The following is a 20,001-nucleotide window of genomic DNA, read 5'->3' on the forward strand; positions in this document are numbered from 1 at the left end:
ACGTCTCTCCACAAGATGGCGACCTACGGGCGGAACAGCTGACAGAGCAGCAGGGCCGGCTCCCTCTGACGTCACTTCCTGCTGCTCCTCGTCCTTGCCGTCCTCGCTGTCAGAGATAAACACACATGGCGAAAATGAGCAAAGAGACCAAACAGCGACTGCAGCAGCTCTTCCAGTGCGGCCAGTTCGTCATCCGATGGGGCTTCATCCCCACCGTGCTCTACCTCGGTCAGTATCCGAACGTTAGCCGCGGGGAGACGGCGGGCTGACGAGACGTGCCTCGCTAACGCTAGCCCGGCTTCCTTAGCCTGTTAGCCAGACCTCCATGCTAGTAGCCCACATACTGTTCTCTACAGTATCTGCTGATAGTTTGTGGGTGTTAGCTGCTAGATGCGGTGTTAGCATGGATTCAAAGCCCTCTGAAGCATCATCTTTATTTCCTTATTTGTTCATTTCTGACTCTTAATAGACCTTCACAGCCCCTCCTCTTCCTCTCTGTTAAAGTACTGCAGTGGTCAGTGATGATGAAAGGAGGGACGCCATGCACTGTGTTTCCTTGGGTGTGTTGTAATCAATGAATCCTCCTCCACTGGTGATTATCTACAGTGGTTATTTACATTAGTTTAATCTTGGATGCAGGGTTTTCACTCAGTTTTGTGCTCCGTCTTGTAAAAGTGTTGATGACCTTGAGTAATTCCCGGGTCTTTGGTTTCAGTCTGGTCCTGTGTGCATGTAATTTAGACTGATGTGGGTTTTATGGGGCCCATGTTGATGACGATATCAGAGAGGGAAACCTTTCTATACTGATAATAATCCATATTACTACTACTAATATTATTATTATTATTATTATTAGGAAAATCTGATATTGGTATTTGGGACCAAATTCGGATACTAAGATTAAAGAGTAAAAACAAATCTTACACTAATATTAGGGAGTTAAAAAGTCTTACTATTAGCCAATAAAAAAAATCAGATCTAAATATTAGAGGATAAAACTATTGTACTAATACTAGAGAAGAAAAAAATATTATTCTAGTATTGCACTTACTTTATTGAGTAAAAATGTTCCTACACTGACATTAGGTAGTAAATTCCTATATTGATATTTATATTTGAACCGACAATGATTCCTAAGACGTTGTCAAACCTTATGATAAAGAATGTTACTGAGATTAAGAATAGAAACATATTTATGCTAACATAAATTACAAAACTGTATTGTTCTGTAAAATCAAAGTTTTCATATCAACAAATATAAATGCCAATACTGACATGTCAGTGAAATGCTCATATCGGCAGATTTTTTTTTTTTTTATCGTCTGACTGACCAATCGATAGTTCGGGCTCTGGATGTTAGTGCCACTCTTCTGGGGCACAGTTAGCAGGTTTTGGTTTGACTCAGATGGGGAAATTGAATCCTTTGCCAGTGTGAGCTCAGTCAGTGGAGTCACAGATTGGGCGAGAATCTTCTCTGACTTCAGCATTGTGGAAACACCGCTGACGTCACTCTCTTTCCCTTTTCTCAAAAACACACTCTTCCCTCTTGCAACTCAGCAGATTTGTCTTTGAATGAACGAATGTTGACCTTGTGTTGCCACCATCTAAATAACAACACTTAATGCAGAGTATGAGTGAAATGGCGTCACAGCAGCTGATCAGTTGAATGATTCATAATAAACTTTCAGATTAATTAATCAAAAACATCAGTCATTAGTTTTCAGTTTTTCTACTGTGAGGATGAGGATATTTTTTACACTTGATCTCAAGTGAATCCTGTTGGTTTTCTTAATGGTCATTTGTCTTGATGTTCTGGCATTTCCTTCATGTCTTTTTCTTAAGAATCAGTTGCATCATGGTTCACTCTATTTTTTAACCCATGAATGACCTACAGCTGCTTATGACATTTCAGCTGTAATTTCACCCTTGCACTCAATGAGATCAGCAGGGTGGATTCCACAATGTGGGAGCACCTTGATGCAACTAAGCCCCCCCTAAAACTAGGGGGGGTTTATCCAGGGTTCAAACTGTACAATCTGCTGTTTAACTGTAATGACTCGCAGTGGAAAACGCACACCTAATTGTAAAGGAAGGATTTGCGGTGTATCATTTTCAGCGCACATGTATTTTCACAAATTTATTTGTGAAAAGTAATTTTACTACAAGGACTTATTGTACATGTGTATTTTTGCTCCAAACCAATGTATCTTCTATTCTTAATGCTTGCAACTAGCTGTTAACCCATAATGTTTAATCCTGAGAGGCGTAGATTCTGTTTTCACTGTGTACACAATGATCACCGTATCCTTATATTTTTCTTTATAATTCTGACTTGCAGGTTTCAAACGTGGAGCAGATCCAGGAATGCCTGAGCCCACAGTCTTCAGGTAATACTTTTTCCGAGCAGTGGAATAGTTGGGGTAAATGTCGGAATGCACCAAATCAAATTGGGGAAATAATTCTGCAGCACATTTAGTTCTTATGAGGATGTTGCTATTTTCTGATCTTGTTAGCTGATATTTTTATTTTACACAAACTATTAAACCACTTCAGATTTACCATTTTTATTTCCAAGGGGATTTGTTTTCTCCTCATAAGTTCTGGTGTGTTATTCATTTAAAATGAAGGTAACCTGTCTAGGAACCTCTTAGGTTTTTACTTAAATCGTTTTGGTTCTTTCCTTCTTTTCTAGTTTGCTATGGGGCTGAGGAACATCTCCACAGAGCCAATCCCTTCTCCTCTTCAAGACCATGTGACCCACCTCAGAGTTGGACTTATTATGGACGTTATTTTTCACTTTCCTGTTCATAACTCACCCTCATATCTGAGCAGTGATGAATGAACGTCACCTGTGGCCATATTGTGTATGGCTCTGTTATATTGACAGTAAAAGTATGGAACGTGTTGGCAGCAGAGATGGAAGATATTTGGATCAACGACATGGAATCAAAAAACTGCGTCCCTGAAAAGAAAGAAGCTGTGTTGACCAGAATGTCAGTTGATATTGTTTTTGAATGCGTGTCACCAATGTTTGGATTTACCATCCACTCCATGTGTTTCCTCTTTTATTTGTAATTTAAAATTCATGAAAATAAATCCTCAACAAAATGTCACTCACACATTTGTTTGTTAACATTCATTGTTGCAGTTTGTTTGAGGGTTTTATGTTTGGAAATTCCACACAAAATTTAGAAATATATAAATAAGACTCATGCATCTTAAGTGTTGGAATGAAGAAAGTTGCTTATCTATGCAAATTATATATATATACACTACCGTTCAAAAGTTTGGGGTCACCCAGACAATTTTGTGTTTTCCATGAAAACTCACACTTTTATTTATCAAATGAGTTGCAAAATGAATAGAAAATATAGTCAAGACATTGACAAGGTTAGAAATAATGGTTTTTATTTGAAATATTAACTTTGTTGTTCAAACTTTGCTTTCGTCAAAGAATGCTCCATTTGCAGCAATTACAGCATTGCAGACCTTTGGCATTCTAGCTGTTAATTTGTTGAGGTAATCTGTAGAAATTTCACCCCACGCTTCCTGAAGCACCTCCCACAAGTTGGATTGGCTTGATGGGCACTTCTTGCGTACCATACGGTCAAGCTGCTCCCACAACAGCTCAATGGGGTTGAGATCTGATGACTGCGCTGGCCACTCCATTACAGACAGCATACCAGCTGCCTGCTTCTTCCCTAAATAGTTCTTGCATAATTTGGAGGTGTGCTTTGGGTCATTGTCCTGTTGTAGGAGGAAATTGGCTCCAATCAAGCGCTGTCCACAGGGTATGGCATGGCGTTGCAAAATGGAGTGATAGCCTTCCTTATTTAAAATCCCTTTTACCTTGTACAAATCTCCCACTTTACCAGCACCAAAGCAGCCCCAGACCATCACATTACCTCCACCATGCTTGACAGATGGCGTCAGGCACTCTTCCAGCATCTTTTCACCTGTTCTGCGTCTCACAAATGTTCTTCTGTGTGATCCAAACACCTCAAACTTTGATTCGTCTGTCCATAACACTTTTTCCCAATCTTCCTCTGTCCAATGTCTGTGTTCTTTTGCCCATATCAATCTTTTCTTTTTATTGGCCAGTCTCAGATATGGCTTTTTCTTTGCCACTCTGCCTAGAAGGCCAGCATCCCGGAGTCGCCTCTTCACTGTAGACGTTGACACTGGCGTTTTGCGGGTACCATTTAAAGAAGCTGCCAGTTGAGGACCTGTGAGGCGTCTATTTCTCAAACTAGAGACTCTAATATACTTGTCTTCTTGCTGAGTTGTGCACCGGGGCCTCCCACTTCTCTTTCTACTCTGGTTAGAGCCCGTTTGTGCTGTTCTCTGAAGGGAGTAGTCCACACCGTTGTAGGGAATTTTCAGTTTCTTCGCAATTTCTCGCATGGAATAGCCTTCATTTCTAAGAACAAGAATAGACTGGCAAGTTTCACATGAAAGTTCTATTTTTCTGGCCATTTTGAGAGTATAATCGAACCCAGAAATGTGATGCTCCAGATACTAGCTCAAAGGAAGGCCAGTTTTATAGCTTCTCTCACCAGCAAAACAGTTTTCAGCTGTGCTAACATAATTGCACAAGGGTTTTCAAGGGTTTTCTAATCATCCATTAGTCTTCTAAGGCGATTAGCAAACACAATGTACCATTAGAACACTGGAGTGATAGTTACTGGAAATGGGCCTCTATACACCTATGTAGATATTTCATTAAAAAACAGACGTTTCCACCTAGAATAGTCATTTACCACATTAACAATGTATAGAGTGTATTTCTGATTAATTTAATGTTATCTTCATTGAGAAAAACAGTGCTTTTCTTTGAAAAATAAGGACATTTCTAAGTGACCCCAAACTTTTGAACGGTAGTGTATATATATATTTTCTGCATGTTCTTAATATTCATGCAAGTTTGGTAGCGATGGCAGGTGCTCAGAACTCAGCTTATTGCATTTTAATTGTGTGAATGGTGCCTTAAGTTTACAAATGAATTATATAACAATCATAAGGAATAAAAATGATACTTATAGACGATACAATAATTTAGTTTATTTAATAAATACTCTTAACAATGCTTTTTGTCACAATCCAGAAATGAATGAATTTCAATATCATTCTGTCAAGTACAAATTGTGTTTTCAGTGCCAGTAGCTGTAAATAATAAATAACATTTTTCATCAAGTATAAATAGATTAAATAAGTAATAGTGAAACATTAAAGCCCTCAGGCCCACAATATTAAACACACAAACACAGACAGTAGATTGCCATAGAGCAGACCCACTATATCTCTGATGATTCCTCCTTAAAAAAACATTTCAGTGTGTGACGATTCTGAGAAGAGCGCAGTTTCCCTGACGTGCTCCTTCATCTCTGATGTTTTCATTAAGCTCATCTTTGTATCATTTAGTAAGAGGGAAGGATGGGAGCAATAATTCCGTTGTCCTTCCTCTTCTGTTTGGGCATCTCTTTTTTACGAATCGCCACCCTGCCATTGCGGAGGAAGTCGTGGAGGTGGCGCAGGATGTTGTGTGCCGTCATCTTCCTTTGGAAAGTGTTGGGGCTGTCCACGTCCTGCAGCAGCTGCTGCTCCTGGCTGCTGGTCGGGACGGTCACCTGACCAGGGTTCCTCATCTGTCAGGCAGAAGGGTTAATATACAATGATAACACACCTAAGATGTAATGCAGGAGCAGACAGTTCAAAGGTAGAATACAATGAAGACATTTACTCAGAAGTAACAAAGGTAAAACTTCATGAAATCAACCAGTGAGGGAATGTTACTGAGTACATTTACTAAGATCTTGCAAGTTTTTTCATTTAATGCCACTTAATTCTTCTGATCCCTTCCATTCTTTAGGGAAAAGTTGTATTCTTTTCTTCACTACATTAATTTGCCAGTTTATTCATTTACAAATTGCGAATTACATAGAAAACCTACATAGAGTTTCAGACAATATGTGCAACATATTGCTACACAAACATATACATAGTGATTTAAATTACAACTTAGTCCTCAATAAGTCCTTCATTACACCTGATATTTTGCGCTACATTAGGCTTTTACTTAAATATTGACCTTTCTCATGTATTTCTTTGTACAGTGCGTTTGTGCTCTTTTTAGAATGAGTTAGTACTTCCTCCAGCACTGATCATAGAGAAGAAGAAAAAGTGAATCAATACCACACAGACAAGTTCAGGGCTCACTCAATGTGTAATATTTATGGTCATGTCAGACGCACCTTTTCTTTGATGAGGCCGATCAGGGCCCCACCGTGATATCTGGCGTACAAGAGGATGGGGCTGCTGGGGTACTCCTTCTCCACGTGCTTAAAAAGAACCATGTAGGTGTGCAGGCCTTCACCCAACCTGTGGAGACAAGCCTCCTGCAGAGAGGAGGAAAGATCAGTCAGTGGTCAAACAATCCCCCATCATCACCTGATGGTTTGACTCAGTGTAACAGAAGAGGAAGAGATGTGTTACCTTGCTGAAGTTGGCGCTGGGGCAGTTTGCCGGCAGTGAGGAGATTTTGTAGTGGTCCAGAAAATGATATTTCACTTCCTGTTGGAATTCATCCTCAAACTAATGAAGGGGAGGATGATAAGAGAAACACGATGGAGGTCAGGAGTGCAGCTTTCTTTACACATGTCAGCAAAATACCAGAGTTCAAAGAAATTCCTGGAAGATAAAGAGCTTACCTCTTGCTGGTGGCGAGCGGTTACACTGATGATCAAGCCCCAGATCGGTGAGGCGCTTAAAAGGTCAGGGGTCACCTCCTGCTCCTCACCTGAAAAGTCACCTGCCGGACTGTCGGTGGGCTGGAATTCGACTGGAGCTCCGAGAGCGCAGAGCAGCAGAGCCGCCAGCATCGCTGCGCAGGGCAGGTCGGCATCTGTGCAGAGAGGAAGAGCGTGAATGAGTGAGTAATTGGAAAGAGGAAGAAATGCAGGAAGTGCACGCAGCGGATCTCTTACTGTGTTTGGAAGCCATGTGGTGCTGCTGGGAGGCACTTCTTGAGTTGATGCTCTCAGAGAAGAAGGAGTTGCCCTGTCTTTGCCACGGGCTGTCATTTTATATTCTGCAGACTGCAGGGATTTCCCAATACTTATTAAAAGTATGTGTCAAGCATCCGGTCGAGCACACGTCAGAGGTAGATGGTGAGTTTAATGAAGATGGTGTTCATCTTCAAATGACCAGAGGGAGCAGGGATTCAAACTAACCCCAACCTATTTCTCACTCATTAAAATTAAGGGATGTAAGTGTTGAATACGTAATTATTATTATAATATAATATAATATCTCTCTCTCTCTCTCTCTCTCTCTCTCTCTCTCTCTCTCTCTCTCTCTCTCTCTCTCTCTCACCCTTTTCCTAACTCTAACCTAAACCTAAAGTCAAGTCTCTCTCAGCTCAGCCATCACAGTTCACCACTTCATTGTTTTGGACCGACTTTGTTTGTGTTTTCCAGGTTAGGACCCAAAATGTCCTCACAAAGACATCTGTACAAGTTCCCACGCACACACACACACATGCAGTGTCAGCAATGACATAATTCTGGGTGGGTTGGGGGGATTCACTAAAAACTATACATTTGCATATCGTATAATTCCAGTGGCGTGTGATAGAGAAGTCTGGGTAGATTGATGAGAAAAAGAAGAAGTGGATTTTTCATTTCACTAACAAATTGGGGGATGGCTTTTCCCGTGTGTTTCCTTGATACTTTCCTCTCCAGGATTAGAAACACTTGTGTGTGTATTTTAAAAACACATATTTATAGAGATGTAATTATTGCATGTTTTGGGTCAATCAGGGATTTTCTTGTCTCTTCACAGTGACGATCTGTGTCTGTCCCTGTTCTTATATTATTCAAGATACAGGACTTTCCCGTGTGTGAGCTTGATAGATGGATGTAATGAAAACAAAACAAATAGATATTGTAGGTCATTTCTCATTTACCAAGAAAAGAAAAAGTGCTGAGACTCAATGAATGATTGACATCATAGGTCAGGGTGGAGTAAGAGTATTGTTCAAAAGTGCTGAGTCTCTTATGATGTCTTGAGACATTTTTGCTCACATACACATTTTTTTTTCAACACTAATAACTCACATTTCTCCGTCAGCTTGTGATGCTTTTTACATTGTGCCTGGTGCTTTGCAAACAGTTACGATACCCCAGACAAGACGTTATTCCAGGACACTACTTGATGGACATTTCTTTCCCACATAGCAAAATTGGTTTGGCCCAGATTTTGCCCACATCCCCCATTCAGCCCAAATGCTGCGTGGAACGATGCCACAAGTAAGCCATAGCAATACTGGATGTCAACCAAAGGTGGCCCGTGTTTGTTTTGTTCTTTCCGGGCCATATTCACCATTTACCCTTATGGGCCCCTTTAGGTTCAACTCAAATTACACCTGACCACCGCATGTTTGCCACAAAAAAATGTGTTGTGGTATATTCGGACCACATTTCACAAGTGGGCTCACATCCATTTTATCTGGGCCATAAGAAGGCCAGAAATGCCACATCATTGCCTGAAGTGGCCACCATCCGTTTGCTGTCTGGGTTTCTAATTAATCTTAATCCAAATTAACAGTTAACAGCATTCGAGTTGTTTGCGAAATGAAATCATAAAGTATTTCATTCACCTACATGTGTAATATCAGCCAGCCTGATATCACACATCATCTCAAAGGACTGAAAGGTTAATTTAGTCACTATGGTCCTTTTCTGGAACAACCGGCCTGATGACCTGAGTTGTGCTGCAACTGTATCTTCTTTTAAAAGGAACCTTATGAGATTTATTTTTACTCTTTTGGTAGTTCAGTGTGTGTGTGTGTGTGTGTGTGTGTGTGTGTGTGTGTGTGTGTGTGTGTGTGTGTGTGTGTGTGTGTGTGTGTGTGTGTGTGTGTACCTTAGTGAGAGTAATTTCATATATGTGCTGTGTGTAATTTTATTGGTGTGGAGTATCAATATGTATTTTCTGCATTTTTTGTTTAATGTTCTCCATGTTTTTTGTGTCTGCCTCTGTATGTAATGTGCTTTACAAATTCCTCGATTGAGGAAGAGCAATACTGTACCATTTACCACCATGTATCCCCCCCCCCCTCTCTTTCCTGGAATCCTCTCCCTGCTGTGATAGTAGACAGACTTTTGTAGAGTGGAGGTGAAGTCACATGGTAGCACTCCTCCCCAGGGTGAACAGGAGACAAGAGATAATGAGAGGCCCCTGTGTTGTTCATCACTGTCTGACACACAGTGAAAACATCTAGTCTTACAAAAGAAAAACATTTCAATGTGCTTCCTAACAGAAGAGAGTGGGCAGAATGATACACCATGACGCTCCACAACGTGGCTAATTAAGTTTTAAAAAGGGGTGATGTTGGTTTTGCATGGTGAACGGAATGTGGGGGTCTTCTCTTCTTTGTGAGATACCAGAGTGGATGTGCCATTATCTTCCTACTCCACCAGGCCCAAAATTCGATCTCTACTGAGAAGTCAGAGGCTTGACCCTAAACTGAATTACGGAATCTGTATGAAAAAGGCTGTCAGAATAGTGTGAAGAGTTCGGACAGTAAAAGAGGAACAGAAGGAAGAATATATACTGTGTATAGAGTCAAACAAGGGTCCTTATTATTTTGAGCTTGTAAAATGATGTTTGCGAATATTTTCCCAGCCTGCAATCATATCTCATGTGTTAGCTTGAGGATTGGCGTCAGTTGGTGGCAATTAGCGGCCTTCCCCTCGGCAGCTAGCCTGAGGCGCGGGGCCTCGGCGTGCGGCAAAAAGGTGGCGGGTAGCTCCCCTCGGCAGCTGGCCTGAGGCGACTGTCAGAACAAAAAAGCTTAAACTGTGATGATTCAAAAACTATTTAAAGGGGACATAGCATGCAAATTCCACTTTGTTAGTGCTTCTACACGTTAATGTGGGTATCTGGCATGTCTACCAACCCAAAAACTCTGGAAAAAAAACACTCGCGCGTTTTGTTATGGTTCCTCTAAGTCAGAAACGTCATGCTTGAGTGACTGGAATGAGCTTCCTGTGTATTGTGTCGTAACAATACACTGGAAGTCTCCCTACATGGCCTTGGCCCACCCCCCACCTCATCCCCCCCGCCCCCCCACACTTGTTACGCCGGGTTTACACCGGACGCAGCGAGGCTGCGAGGCTGCGAGGCTGCGAGGCAGCGCAGCGCCGTTCCCAAGCGCACAGCCGCCTGGCTGTTCACACGGGACACGCATTTTTCCGCGCTGGTCAGCCCGCGATTCACTCACATGTGGCATTTGTCTGGATCGTTGGGACTGGGAGGCTGCAGCAGTTGCTCGGGCGCGACCGCTCGCTCTCCCATGCGTGAGCTGGAATTTGTGTCAACGCCACACAGCCAGCAGTGTGGAAGACTTCCGCAGTGTTCAGCACTACTGTAACACTGGCACAAACACACAGAGCCCCCACACTCGTTACGCCGGGGTACACCGGACGCAGCGAGGCTGCGAGGCAGCGCAGCGCCGTTCTCAAGCGCGCAGCCGCCTGGCTGTTCACACGGGACGTGCATTTCTCCGCGCTGGTCAGCCCGCGATTCTGCTTTCTCCGCTTGTTGTACCCGTTGAATGTCGGGGTTCGGGGGTAAATGATGGTCTTCATAGCCCCCCCCCCACCCCTCTCTTTCTCTCTCTGTCTATCTGCTTGTGTGCTTGTAGTGGATGGGCAGAGGGGGACATTTAATTATGTGATTGGGAAAATTAAAACTCCAGGACAACAGAAGGGGAATACAAAGTATGGGATGCATATTTGATAATTTATATCATATAAAATATGTAATTTATATTGTTTAAAATCATGGGGGGAGAGGGGGGAGGGGGGAGCTGGCTCACTAGCATTTAAAGGAACAGGCACTCAAAACAGGTCACTCTGTGGAGGGCTGTTTTAGACAGGGTAAAAAGGGTGCTGTTTTAAATGATCCTTGTGGTATTTTGACCAAAGTATGTTACAGACATTTCATTAAGACCCCAAGGAACCATATCAACTTGTGGTAAAATGGGCATGCTATGTCCCCTTTAAGATATCAAAAAGCTTAATGTAAGTTTAATACCTGAAAGAATTATGATCCGTTTAAAGCCAAAATAGAGACCCTAAATGTAGGTATGCTGAAATAGTTTGATTTGAACCTTTATTTTATTCGGATTAACAATTCTGACAAAAAGTGGAAGATTGCAGAAAATATGGAATATATCGGAAAACGTATTATACGTCCTAATTGAACTAAACGTATTTGAGTGTCGTTTCCATGTTGAAGCCTGTAAAAAAACAAATGTAGCGTTTTGACAGACTTCTTTATAATAGAGAAGACAAATGGAGAGAACACACTATGGAGAGCATGCACTCTAAATATCCTCTCAGAGAGTGAGTGAAACCTAAATTCTCAGAAGGATTTGTCAAAGTTGCTCAATTTCCTTCATCTCTCGGTTTCTGTGGAAGGAAAAATCGGCCCCGGTGTCAAAGGCCTCAAGTCCAGACAGCCTGAAACACAAATATATATGAATGCTGGTACCCATCCGAAAAATGCGACTGACATTACAAGTCATAGGAGCTAAGATGTCAAATATAAAATTCATATGCCAATGCACTGCTTTACTTCAGTCCGGTTCCTGGTGGCAGAGGAGCTTGTTTTATCATCAGAAACGTTATTCAGCATATTTTCAGCAGCTCGTCCAGACTTCCTCATTAGTTTTTGTTCCTCCCCTTCTATTTTCATGCTTTTACTCCCTGCTTTCACTTCTAGGATTTGTATGCATGTGCACGTACATTAAAGTAATCACAAAGCTTCACTTCCCTTTATATTTCTATTTGCTTGCATCACTTACGTTATAGCTCAAACTTTCCACTCGGCTTTTCCCTGTAACCTCCGAGTCTGTCCGTTGACAGCCCCATGTTTCTCACAGCCTGTATAGAGTCGAGAGAATCCGGAGTCTGAATGATTCAGATCCTCCAGTTCAGCTTTCATTATCAGTGAAACTCAGATTCGTGGAAAATGAGGGTCCGTTTTTTTTCATGAGTTTCACATTCATTTGTTTTGAATTAACACAGTGGTGTTATGATATTTTACATTCTTTCCATTTGAGGTTGTGTTAAATCCTGAGCATAGTTTATTGATTTTAGGAAGAAGCTAGATATTAATGTACATGTGCATACAGGGTATAATTCAGTTTTGTATTTTATATGGGAAACATTACATCACCAAGCATCTGTCTAATCATGAGCTGTAGAACTCATATGTCACTTGGACGTGAGGAGCAGAGGATTAAACCCAAACCCTAATATCCCTTTTATCACTGTTAGTTGATTCTAGTTGAGAAACCACTTATAGTAAGAACCAGATGGGAATGTCTGTTTTTGACCAATGCAGTAACTTTGATGAAACTTGACAAAATTAGGTACTTTACCATGCTGATGCAAAAAATATGAAATTCCAAACATTCCATTAAGCAGTCCTATTCACTGAGGCAACCACAAGTGTCTAATACAACCAGAGAAGTGAAACATATTCATAACTCAGTATAAATAACTTGTAGTCATCTCCCAGAATACGGAATTGCCCAACCCATATATAGAATAAATATATGTGAGATAACAAGTATATGTGTGTCATTAGAAAAGCAAAAAGTTGGGCTTATTTTATTTTGTTTTATTTTCGTTTTTCATTTTCTTTTGATAATACGTTGAGATCATTAGCATGCTGGGGTTGCAATTCAAAAATGATGTTTTGTCGGCTTCTTATGTTATTGTGTATAGTCAACTGTAAATTGAACTTGTGCACCTTCAAAATATAAACATATGTTTCATAGTATTAATAAGGATAAGGAGTTTATAACTCTCATTCAGAAGTGTGAACACATTTAGATGTGTCCTGTAATCAAGAAGCAATTTTTTTATGAACAGTATTCACATCCTACTCTGTAGTTGAAATATTAACTCCTAAAGTCTGCAGTACACTGGGGCTGCTGCTAGATGGCGCTCACGCAGCAGCTTTGATGACAAATGTTCCCTGGAAAGGAAAGGACATCCTGAGGCAGCAGAATGGAAAGACAGTTCAGTGCTTTGCCCACGCACCACAGCAATAATACATCAGCCGTCACGTTGACTGAAAATTGCTCGAGGGCCTCTGTCGGCATGGAGGTATGTGTTTGCACTTGAGTTTGCAATTATATGAGTTTTACTTCCGTGTGCAATGTATGAATTACTGTGTGAAATATTTATCATCTAATGGCTTTTTAATTGCCTCAGCTGTAATATCAACATTGGCCTGGAGTCTAAAAGTATAAAAATCCAAGCTCCTGTGTCCTTTATTTTAGGTTCACAGGATTTTGTTTAACTTATAACATATAACCATGTTCGGCTGTAATGCTGTGCTTTGAACTATACAAACTAAAATCTTAACATACAACATACTAATAATGACAATGTCTACAAGCAGTTGTGTATAGTCCCTCTCTTTAATAATGGATTCATATCTACTCTTGCCACACCCTGTTTTGTATGTTTGTAGTTTTTGTTTTTTCAAGATTACCGAAAAAACAGCTTAACACATTTCCATGAAACTTGGTGAAAGGATGCAGTATTGGTCAGGGAAGAAGTGATTGAAGTTAAAGTGACTGTTAGGCCTTGGTGGGGGTATGAGCTCTACTGAGGGCCATACTAGTTAATTTGTAGATTACTTTTATAACTCATCCTTTTTATCACCCTATTCAAATACCAAATAATTAAGTACAATTTAGTTTATGTATTTATAGAATGAATACATTAATCCATCTTTCCATTATCTATCCTTTGAGGGTTGTGGTGGAGACTGGCACCGAACCCAGCTGACATTGGGCAAGAGGCGGGGTGCACCCTGGACAGGTCCCATCTGATCACATGGACCAACATACAGAGACAAACAATCATTTGACAATCACATTCCCACTTATGGGAAATAAAGAGTGTGTTTAACCTACGATGCATGTGTTTGGACTGGGGGGGGGGGAAGCTGGAGTACCCAGAGAAAACCCACACAGACACATGGAGAAGATGAAAACTCGAAACAGAAAGGCAGCTGTCAAATACAGAACCTTCTTGCTGTGAGGCGAAAGTGCAAACCACCACACCACCAGTTCCCTTAATAAATCAATATGGGAACATTTTTATTGACGAGTGTTGTATTGTGCAATTATTATTTAATATTGTAATGCGTTCAGTATTTCCAGGACACTCTCGGTCAAGAGGGCAGGAGGTGCAGTTACCTAAATGTGTATCCAGCTTCTAGTTTCTCGCTTCAGTCCTCTGTTCTCTTTTCCTTCCATTCTTAGTCCTGCTCTATTTTTCATCCTCGGCCGTTTTATCACTGCCTTATTTTCTCATCGCTCCTCGCAACCCCCGCCCCCCCTACACACACACACTCCTCCTCATCCTCCCCTTCCCTGGTGTGCCTTCTTCTCAGGCCGCCCTGTTCTCGGCGGCCTCCTCCTTTCTCCTTTCCTTTGGTGCTTCCCTCCTCTTCCACGGACGAGGAGACTCCATATGAGACGAGAGGAACTGTATCTCCGCTCGGTTTGCCACAGGCTCTCTTCAATATTTAATCGAGAGTGCATTTGTTTGAAGAGAGCTCTGAAAATGTGTGCGAGTGAGTGATAAAGCGAGATGACTGACCAGCGTGTGTGTGTGTGAGGGGGCTTTATTTGTATGCAGGAGAGAGGCAGAATAGGAGAAAAAAAGATAAATGTTTGATATTTGCATGCGTGCTGACAGTTTTAGGATGAAAGAATTTCTTCAGACCTATGGTAATTGGTTTACCATCGCTCCTTCTCCCTGTTTGGCCTTCTTGTTCCTCTTGCTCCTTCTTTCCCCATCTCCTCCCCTCCCCCTATAATCCATTCATTTCGCCTGCACGCCATCCTGTCACCCTGCTGTACTGTATAGTACTGTATATGCATTACTATGTGGGGCTCATTCATTCAAAAACTGCGCTGGGATGGGTTTTGTTTGATTTTGCTGTGTGTGCATGTATCAGTGGCTGGTCTCTGTGGTCCCCAGAGACAGAGCAGCATATTTCATCATCCTCCAGACGCGGCACAAGAAAGCCTAAAGTCCCCTTTTCTTCTTTTGCCTCTTCAGCGATTCAGCAAACACTGACTGTTTAACTCGCTTCCTCCTTTTCAGATGGCTACTCGTGCTTTGAGTCTAAATACAAAGCTTGCTTCTTCTTTCGTTTTTACTGAGGAGCCATTGAAGTTTAAGGTCGTGTGCTTGATGCAAACTCCTCAATGAAGTCCTTTGCATGCTGATTATAATACTTAGGAAGTAGGAAGTGGAGACACGTCCTCCCATCATCCAGAAAAAAATACAAACGCTTAACCAATCACGAGTCAGTCTCAGCTGTCAATCATGATGTCTCAGTTCATTAATAAAGCATCAAATAACTAAAACCAAACTTAGCAGAAACATGAATACTTAAATATACATCAGTGTGATAAGACCTACCTAACATTATAGGAAAAAAATTGTACTTTGACTTTTTAGTTTGATCCATGTCCCAGCAGCTTACATGGAGGAGGCCGGGTTTACTACCCATACTGCAGCCCGCCACCAGGGGACGATCCAGGTGTTTTGGCTTCACTCAAATCATTGGGTGACAGACATAAGCACTGTGTAACTTTGCAGGACACATATTAAATTGTACAGTGCCTTTGTCTATTTTACTGTGTGCAAAATCTTCACAGAGATCTAGTTTTGCTGTTTGAGTTGTTTCACAGCTTCTGCTTCAGCCTTGTATCCAAAATCTCAGAAGGCAGCTATCTGAAGGATAATCTGAAAAGGGGCGGCTGACCTTAGACTCTCTGTAATTGTGATTTATAGCACAGGTAGCATTGCCTGGTAGCAATGAGGTACTTACACTATATCTCTATTTTGTGCCACAGTTAGAGCAGTTTGGGTTATTTCACATGAGAGTTTTCTGCGTTTTGAAGTCGTCATGCATTTCCATCCACCAATCAGGATCTGTTTTTTTACATGCTGAAAGGACTTCTTGTCAAATCGGATCAATTCAGAGGACCCACACAGTCCTGAAAAAGCTAATTAGCTGAATTTTTTACTTCGTGTTGTGTTGTGGTGTTTCTGTCTGTTTCTGTTTGTTCACTGTATTCCAGTTGCTAACACAATACATCAGTTATTGACAGCGAGGCCACTGCAAGACTCTAAATATCGTTTTGAATCAAAGATCTAAAGCCATAGAAAACAATGTTAGTCGAGCAAACCTGTAAACATTGTGCCATCCTCAATTAAATGTATTTCTACTGTCGTGCATCTCGATCTGACAGCTCAAACAAAAGGCAAGTCAACAGCAGCAGCTGCATGGTGTTGACTGAAACAAAGTGATTACAGGCAGAGTTAAAAGGTCCGTGTAGAGGAGCACTTCCATGCATTTTCATCTCGACTGCGTGAGGGAAAATAAGGCACAATTGTGTGTCAGTGTTCATCACTGTTCTTTTCCCTTGTTAACGTCTGGATTCAGGAGCCCACTCGGCTTTAATGTGTGAATGTATTAAATGTTACAGCGAGCGTTTGATCACAATAAAGAGCTTTTTGGTGTGTGTGTGTGTGTGTGTGTGTGTGTGTGTGTGTGTGTGTGTGTGTGTGTTACTCAGCTGTAGAACTGTATGTGCAGCATACTGGTCCATTATGTCTGACGGCGAAGCTGTTGGTATAATCTGAGTCCCTGAAAGGGGCCAATTATCCCAGATTACACGTCCTATCAGAAAAGCAGGCTCGACATTTGACTTATACAACTGAACCCAGTGCACTCCAGCTGCACTCTGCACAGCTTTGAGTCATCTGGAGTATCAGGCTCAGATCCTCTTGGATCTACTGAATTCAAATTAATTCTCTTTCACATACTAGCTTAATTCTTTAATCAAATTTAATGCATTTACAACAACCTCCTAAGTGAGCTGTGGCCCTTTAACAAGCCTGGGTGAATTTCTTTTTGTCCCATGACTCCCTGGCTGCTCATTAGGACACAAAGATGGTACAGAATGAAAAAGCATGGTTTTGTACGACGCTTTAAATTTGGTGCAGACCTAAGTATTGTAGTGAGAGAGTATTGCTGAGCAAAATTATATATTGTGATTTCCTATCAAAGTAGTAGGAAATAACATATCACCTTGCTTGATTTGTGTGACACAAGAAACGTTTGACCTCATTGAAACGTTCCTCTTGGGTCACCCTGTACAGATGCAGCATGGTTTGATTACCTACTCAGTTTATGGTTACCTCTCTTCTACTGAGCTCAATTTCCCATTTTATTAATATTTCTGAAGCTGATATCAATACAGATACTTGAAAGTTGACAACAAATTAGATAAACAAAATGTGACTAATGGTGCAGTCTTCTAGTTATATAACCGCTTTTTGCACGCTTCCTCCTTGTGTGCTTGGACGTCAGTGGTGCAGATACCTGAAGTTACATATTTGTTCAACTTTAACCTGAGCTGCTCTGCCATTTGGAGGTGCAGCCAGAGTAAAATATTGATGAGAAACTTTATTTGTCTCTGAATAGTCAAAACTGTACAAAAACAAGCTGCCCTGACAGAACAACACAAAAAAGATATTTTCTTGGTGAACTATCAGCATGCAGATGCCGTTAGCAGGTTTGAAACACAGTTTCAGTCTCTGCAACTTAGTGATCTACCACCACTGGAGCTAAGGCGGTGTTGTTAAATATGGCAACACCAGCAGGTTGAGAGAGCCCAACACCATGGCAACCACCACTTATGTTTTACCGCTGGAATGACAATGCCGTTTCTCCTGAGCTGTGGCACCATTGTTTCTTAAATATAGACTGTATATAAAGATGAAAGACACTCTCCACTTCCTCCCACTATCCCACATGTCGTCCATCTTTTCTATGTTCTACACTTTCACCTCTCTCCTTCAGGATCAAATGTGACTCAATGAATACCAGTAGCATTAACTACTGCTATTTAAGTGTTATTTCCTCTAATGGTATGATGACTTAAAGGTTCAGTGTGTAAGATCTATTGGCAGATATTGAATACAAAATAATCCTAGTGATGTTTTCACTAGTGTGTGATCACCTTAATTAAAAGAATTGTCATGTCTTCAGTTTCTATGTCAACTGAAGGCTACCATTAGGTTCTCCGTGTTTGGAAGGGGAGAGTGAGGTGAGGGGTATTCAGCTGCAACATGCAACTTCACCACTAGATGTCACTAAATCCTACACAATGAACCTTTAATTTAAAAACATCAAAGCATTTCTTTACCCTCAAGGAAGAGTTAGTCCTCTTTGAGCTATGTGTGGATGCATGCACGGTACACGGTGCTACACCTCCTCTCTTTTCCTCTGCCACTTTAGAGAATAACATCATCTATAATCTAACTCACTGACCAACATATATGATGCGGATGTACCTTTAAGAAGCACATATTGGCACACACTACTACCTTTGTGTTACGCAAACGTATAGAAGGAAGTGTACAAGGAAGGGGAATATTTTAAAAGGATGACTTTTATCATTATGAAAATGATCCTGTCATGTGGGGGGAAGCCACATGACAGGACTCGTCTCATATTCATCAACCCACAGAGGTGCTGGGGTTTAAAGCCTCTCATGTTGCAGCATTTTCACACAGGCAGGACTAAACATTGCTTACAAGTTGAAAACGGGCCTAGGAGTGTACACACACACAGGCTGCTCTTTGTTTACCTATGGAAATTCGATCCAGGTAATGTGGCGACGCAGCTTTACCGGGTACCTTGTGCGTGTTTCTCTTCTCCCTTCCCCCAAACACTATTACTCCTCCTAACTATCCTCCCTCTATTGTATTAATTGTACATGTAGTGACACAAACCAACGGTGAGGTGACGCTGTCATGTCTGCTGCAGCTCAACAACACAACACAGAAAATATGACGGTTTCTTTTAAATGTGTTATTCTTCTGTCGGACTGGTCAGAGAAGTGAGAGGTGGAAGTAATGCAATGTTTCTATGCACCTGTGACACACACACACACACGCACACACACACACACCTCTCTATAGTTGTGAGGTCACTCATTGACATAATGCATTCCCGAGCCCTAACCAACATAACTAAATGCTTAACCCTAACCCTAACCCTACCCTAAACCTAAACCTAAACCTAACCCTAACCCTAACCTAAACCTTAGAAACCTAATTCTAACCTAACCCTAACCTAAACCTAGGTCTTAACCCTCAAACAGTCCATTGAATTTGTGAGGACCAACCAAAAGGTCCTCACAGTGATGTATTATACCAAAAATTGGCACGCGCGCGCACACACACACGCACACTCTCTCTCTCACACACCTGGCACTAGTAGGTCGCGCGAGCCGTTGGGTGGAGCAGCAGCAGCAGCGTCGCGTGCTGCGGAACACACTCAGCGGGTCGGTCGCAGATGCAGGTCGCGGACGAGTGTGCGCGCGCGAGGCGGGGGGAAATGGCGAGCGAGCGGCAGTGCGCCTCCTCGTGAGGAGACAGTAGGCACCGGGAACCGGGGGACAGGCAGCTCGAGGACAAGGAGACGGGAGAAGCAGCCATGGAGGATTCTGAGCCCGCAGAGGACGGCTTGCTCGCGGGCTTGCGCTGGAACCGGAGCGCACGGGACCAGGCTCAGCTCAGGCACAAAATCCGGGACCTGCCGGGGCTACTCAAGCACGGACTGCACCTGCGGAAAAAGAGCGTGAGTATTCCACACGGAGCGATCAGCGTCCTTCCGTGTTTCATGTGACACGAACCCGAGCCACCGTTTGATTTCTCTGTTGCCGACACCGCGCGGTGCTCCCAGGCTGTTTCATAACCTCGTCACGACTCAGGTGTTTTCAGGAGCTTACAACTGTCGCAGAGTGCGTGTGTTCGTGTACGTGTGTGTGTGTACGTACACGCGCCCGCAAGCTACATCCATAATAATGTGAGCTGCTGTTGA

General features: G+C 42.1%; 3 protein-coding genes across 4 annotated transcripts in view; 2 read left to right on the forward strand and 1 right to left on the reverse strand.

The window, feature by feature from the left end:
- The first annotated feature begins 57 nt into the window (after positions 1-57).
- On the forward strand, positions 58-3,114 carry tomm7 (translocase of outer mitochondrial membrane 7 homolog (yeast)). The gene is made up of 3 exons (XM_034600473.1): positions 58-228; positions 2,339-2,387; positions 2,693-3,114. The coding sequence occupies exons 1-3, from the start codon at positions 126-128 to the stop codon at positions 2,706-2,708; spliced, it is 168 nt and encodes a 55-aa protein (XP_034456364.1). The 5' UTR covers positions 58-125; the 3' UTR covers positions 2,709-3,114.
- A 1,930-nt stretch (positions 3,115-5,044) lies between these two features.
- LOC117770770 (interleukin-6-like) lies at positions 5,045-7,207 on the reverse strand. The gene is made up of 5 exons (XM_034600472.1): positions 6,984-7,207; positions 6,708-6,901; positions 6,493-6,591; positions 6,252-6,395; positions 5,045-5,645 (listed from the first exon to the last, which is right to left on the reverse strand). Exons 1-5 carry the CDS (start codon positions 6,997-6,999, stop codon positions 5,418-5,420), a joined length of 681 nt encoding a protein of 226 aa, XP_034456363.1. The 5' UTR covers positions 7,000-7,207; the 3' UTR covers positions 5,045-5,417.
- A 12,194-nt stretch (positions 7,208-19,401) lies between these two features.
- The window catches only part of rapgef5a (Rap guanine nucleotide exchange factor (GEF) 5a), a 42,854-nt gene continuing 42,254 nt past the window's right edge, over positions 19,402-20,001 (forward strand). Inside the window, exon 1 of one of the 2 annotated variants that reach the window (XM_034599745.1) lies at positions 19,402-19,758. In XM_034599745.1, the coding sequence (XP_034455636.1) occupies positions 19,615-19,758 (144 nt within the window). In that variant the 5' untranslated portion in view covers positions 19,402-19,614. The remainder of the gene's footprint in view (positions 19,759-20,001) is intronic. The other variant, XM_034599744.1, reaches the window with a different exon arrangement.

This window comes from Hippoglossus hippoglossus, chromosome 11 (assembly GCF_009819705.1).
Source record: "Hippoglossus hippoglossus isolate fHipHip1 chromosome 11, fHipHip1.pri, whole genome shotgun sequence".
NCBI lineage: Eukaryota > Metazoa > Chordata > Actinopteri > Pleuronectiformes > Pleuronectidae > Hippoglossus > Hippoglossus hippoglossus.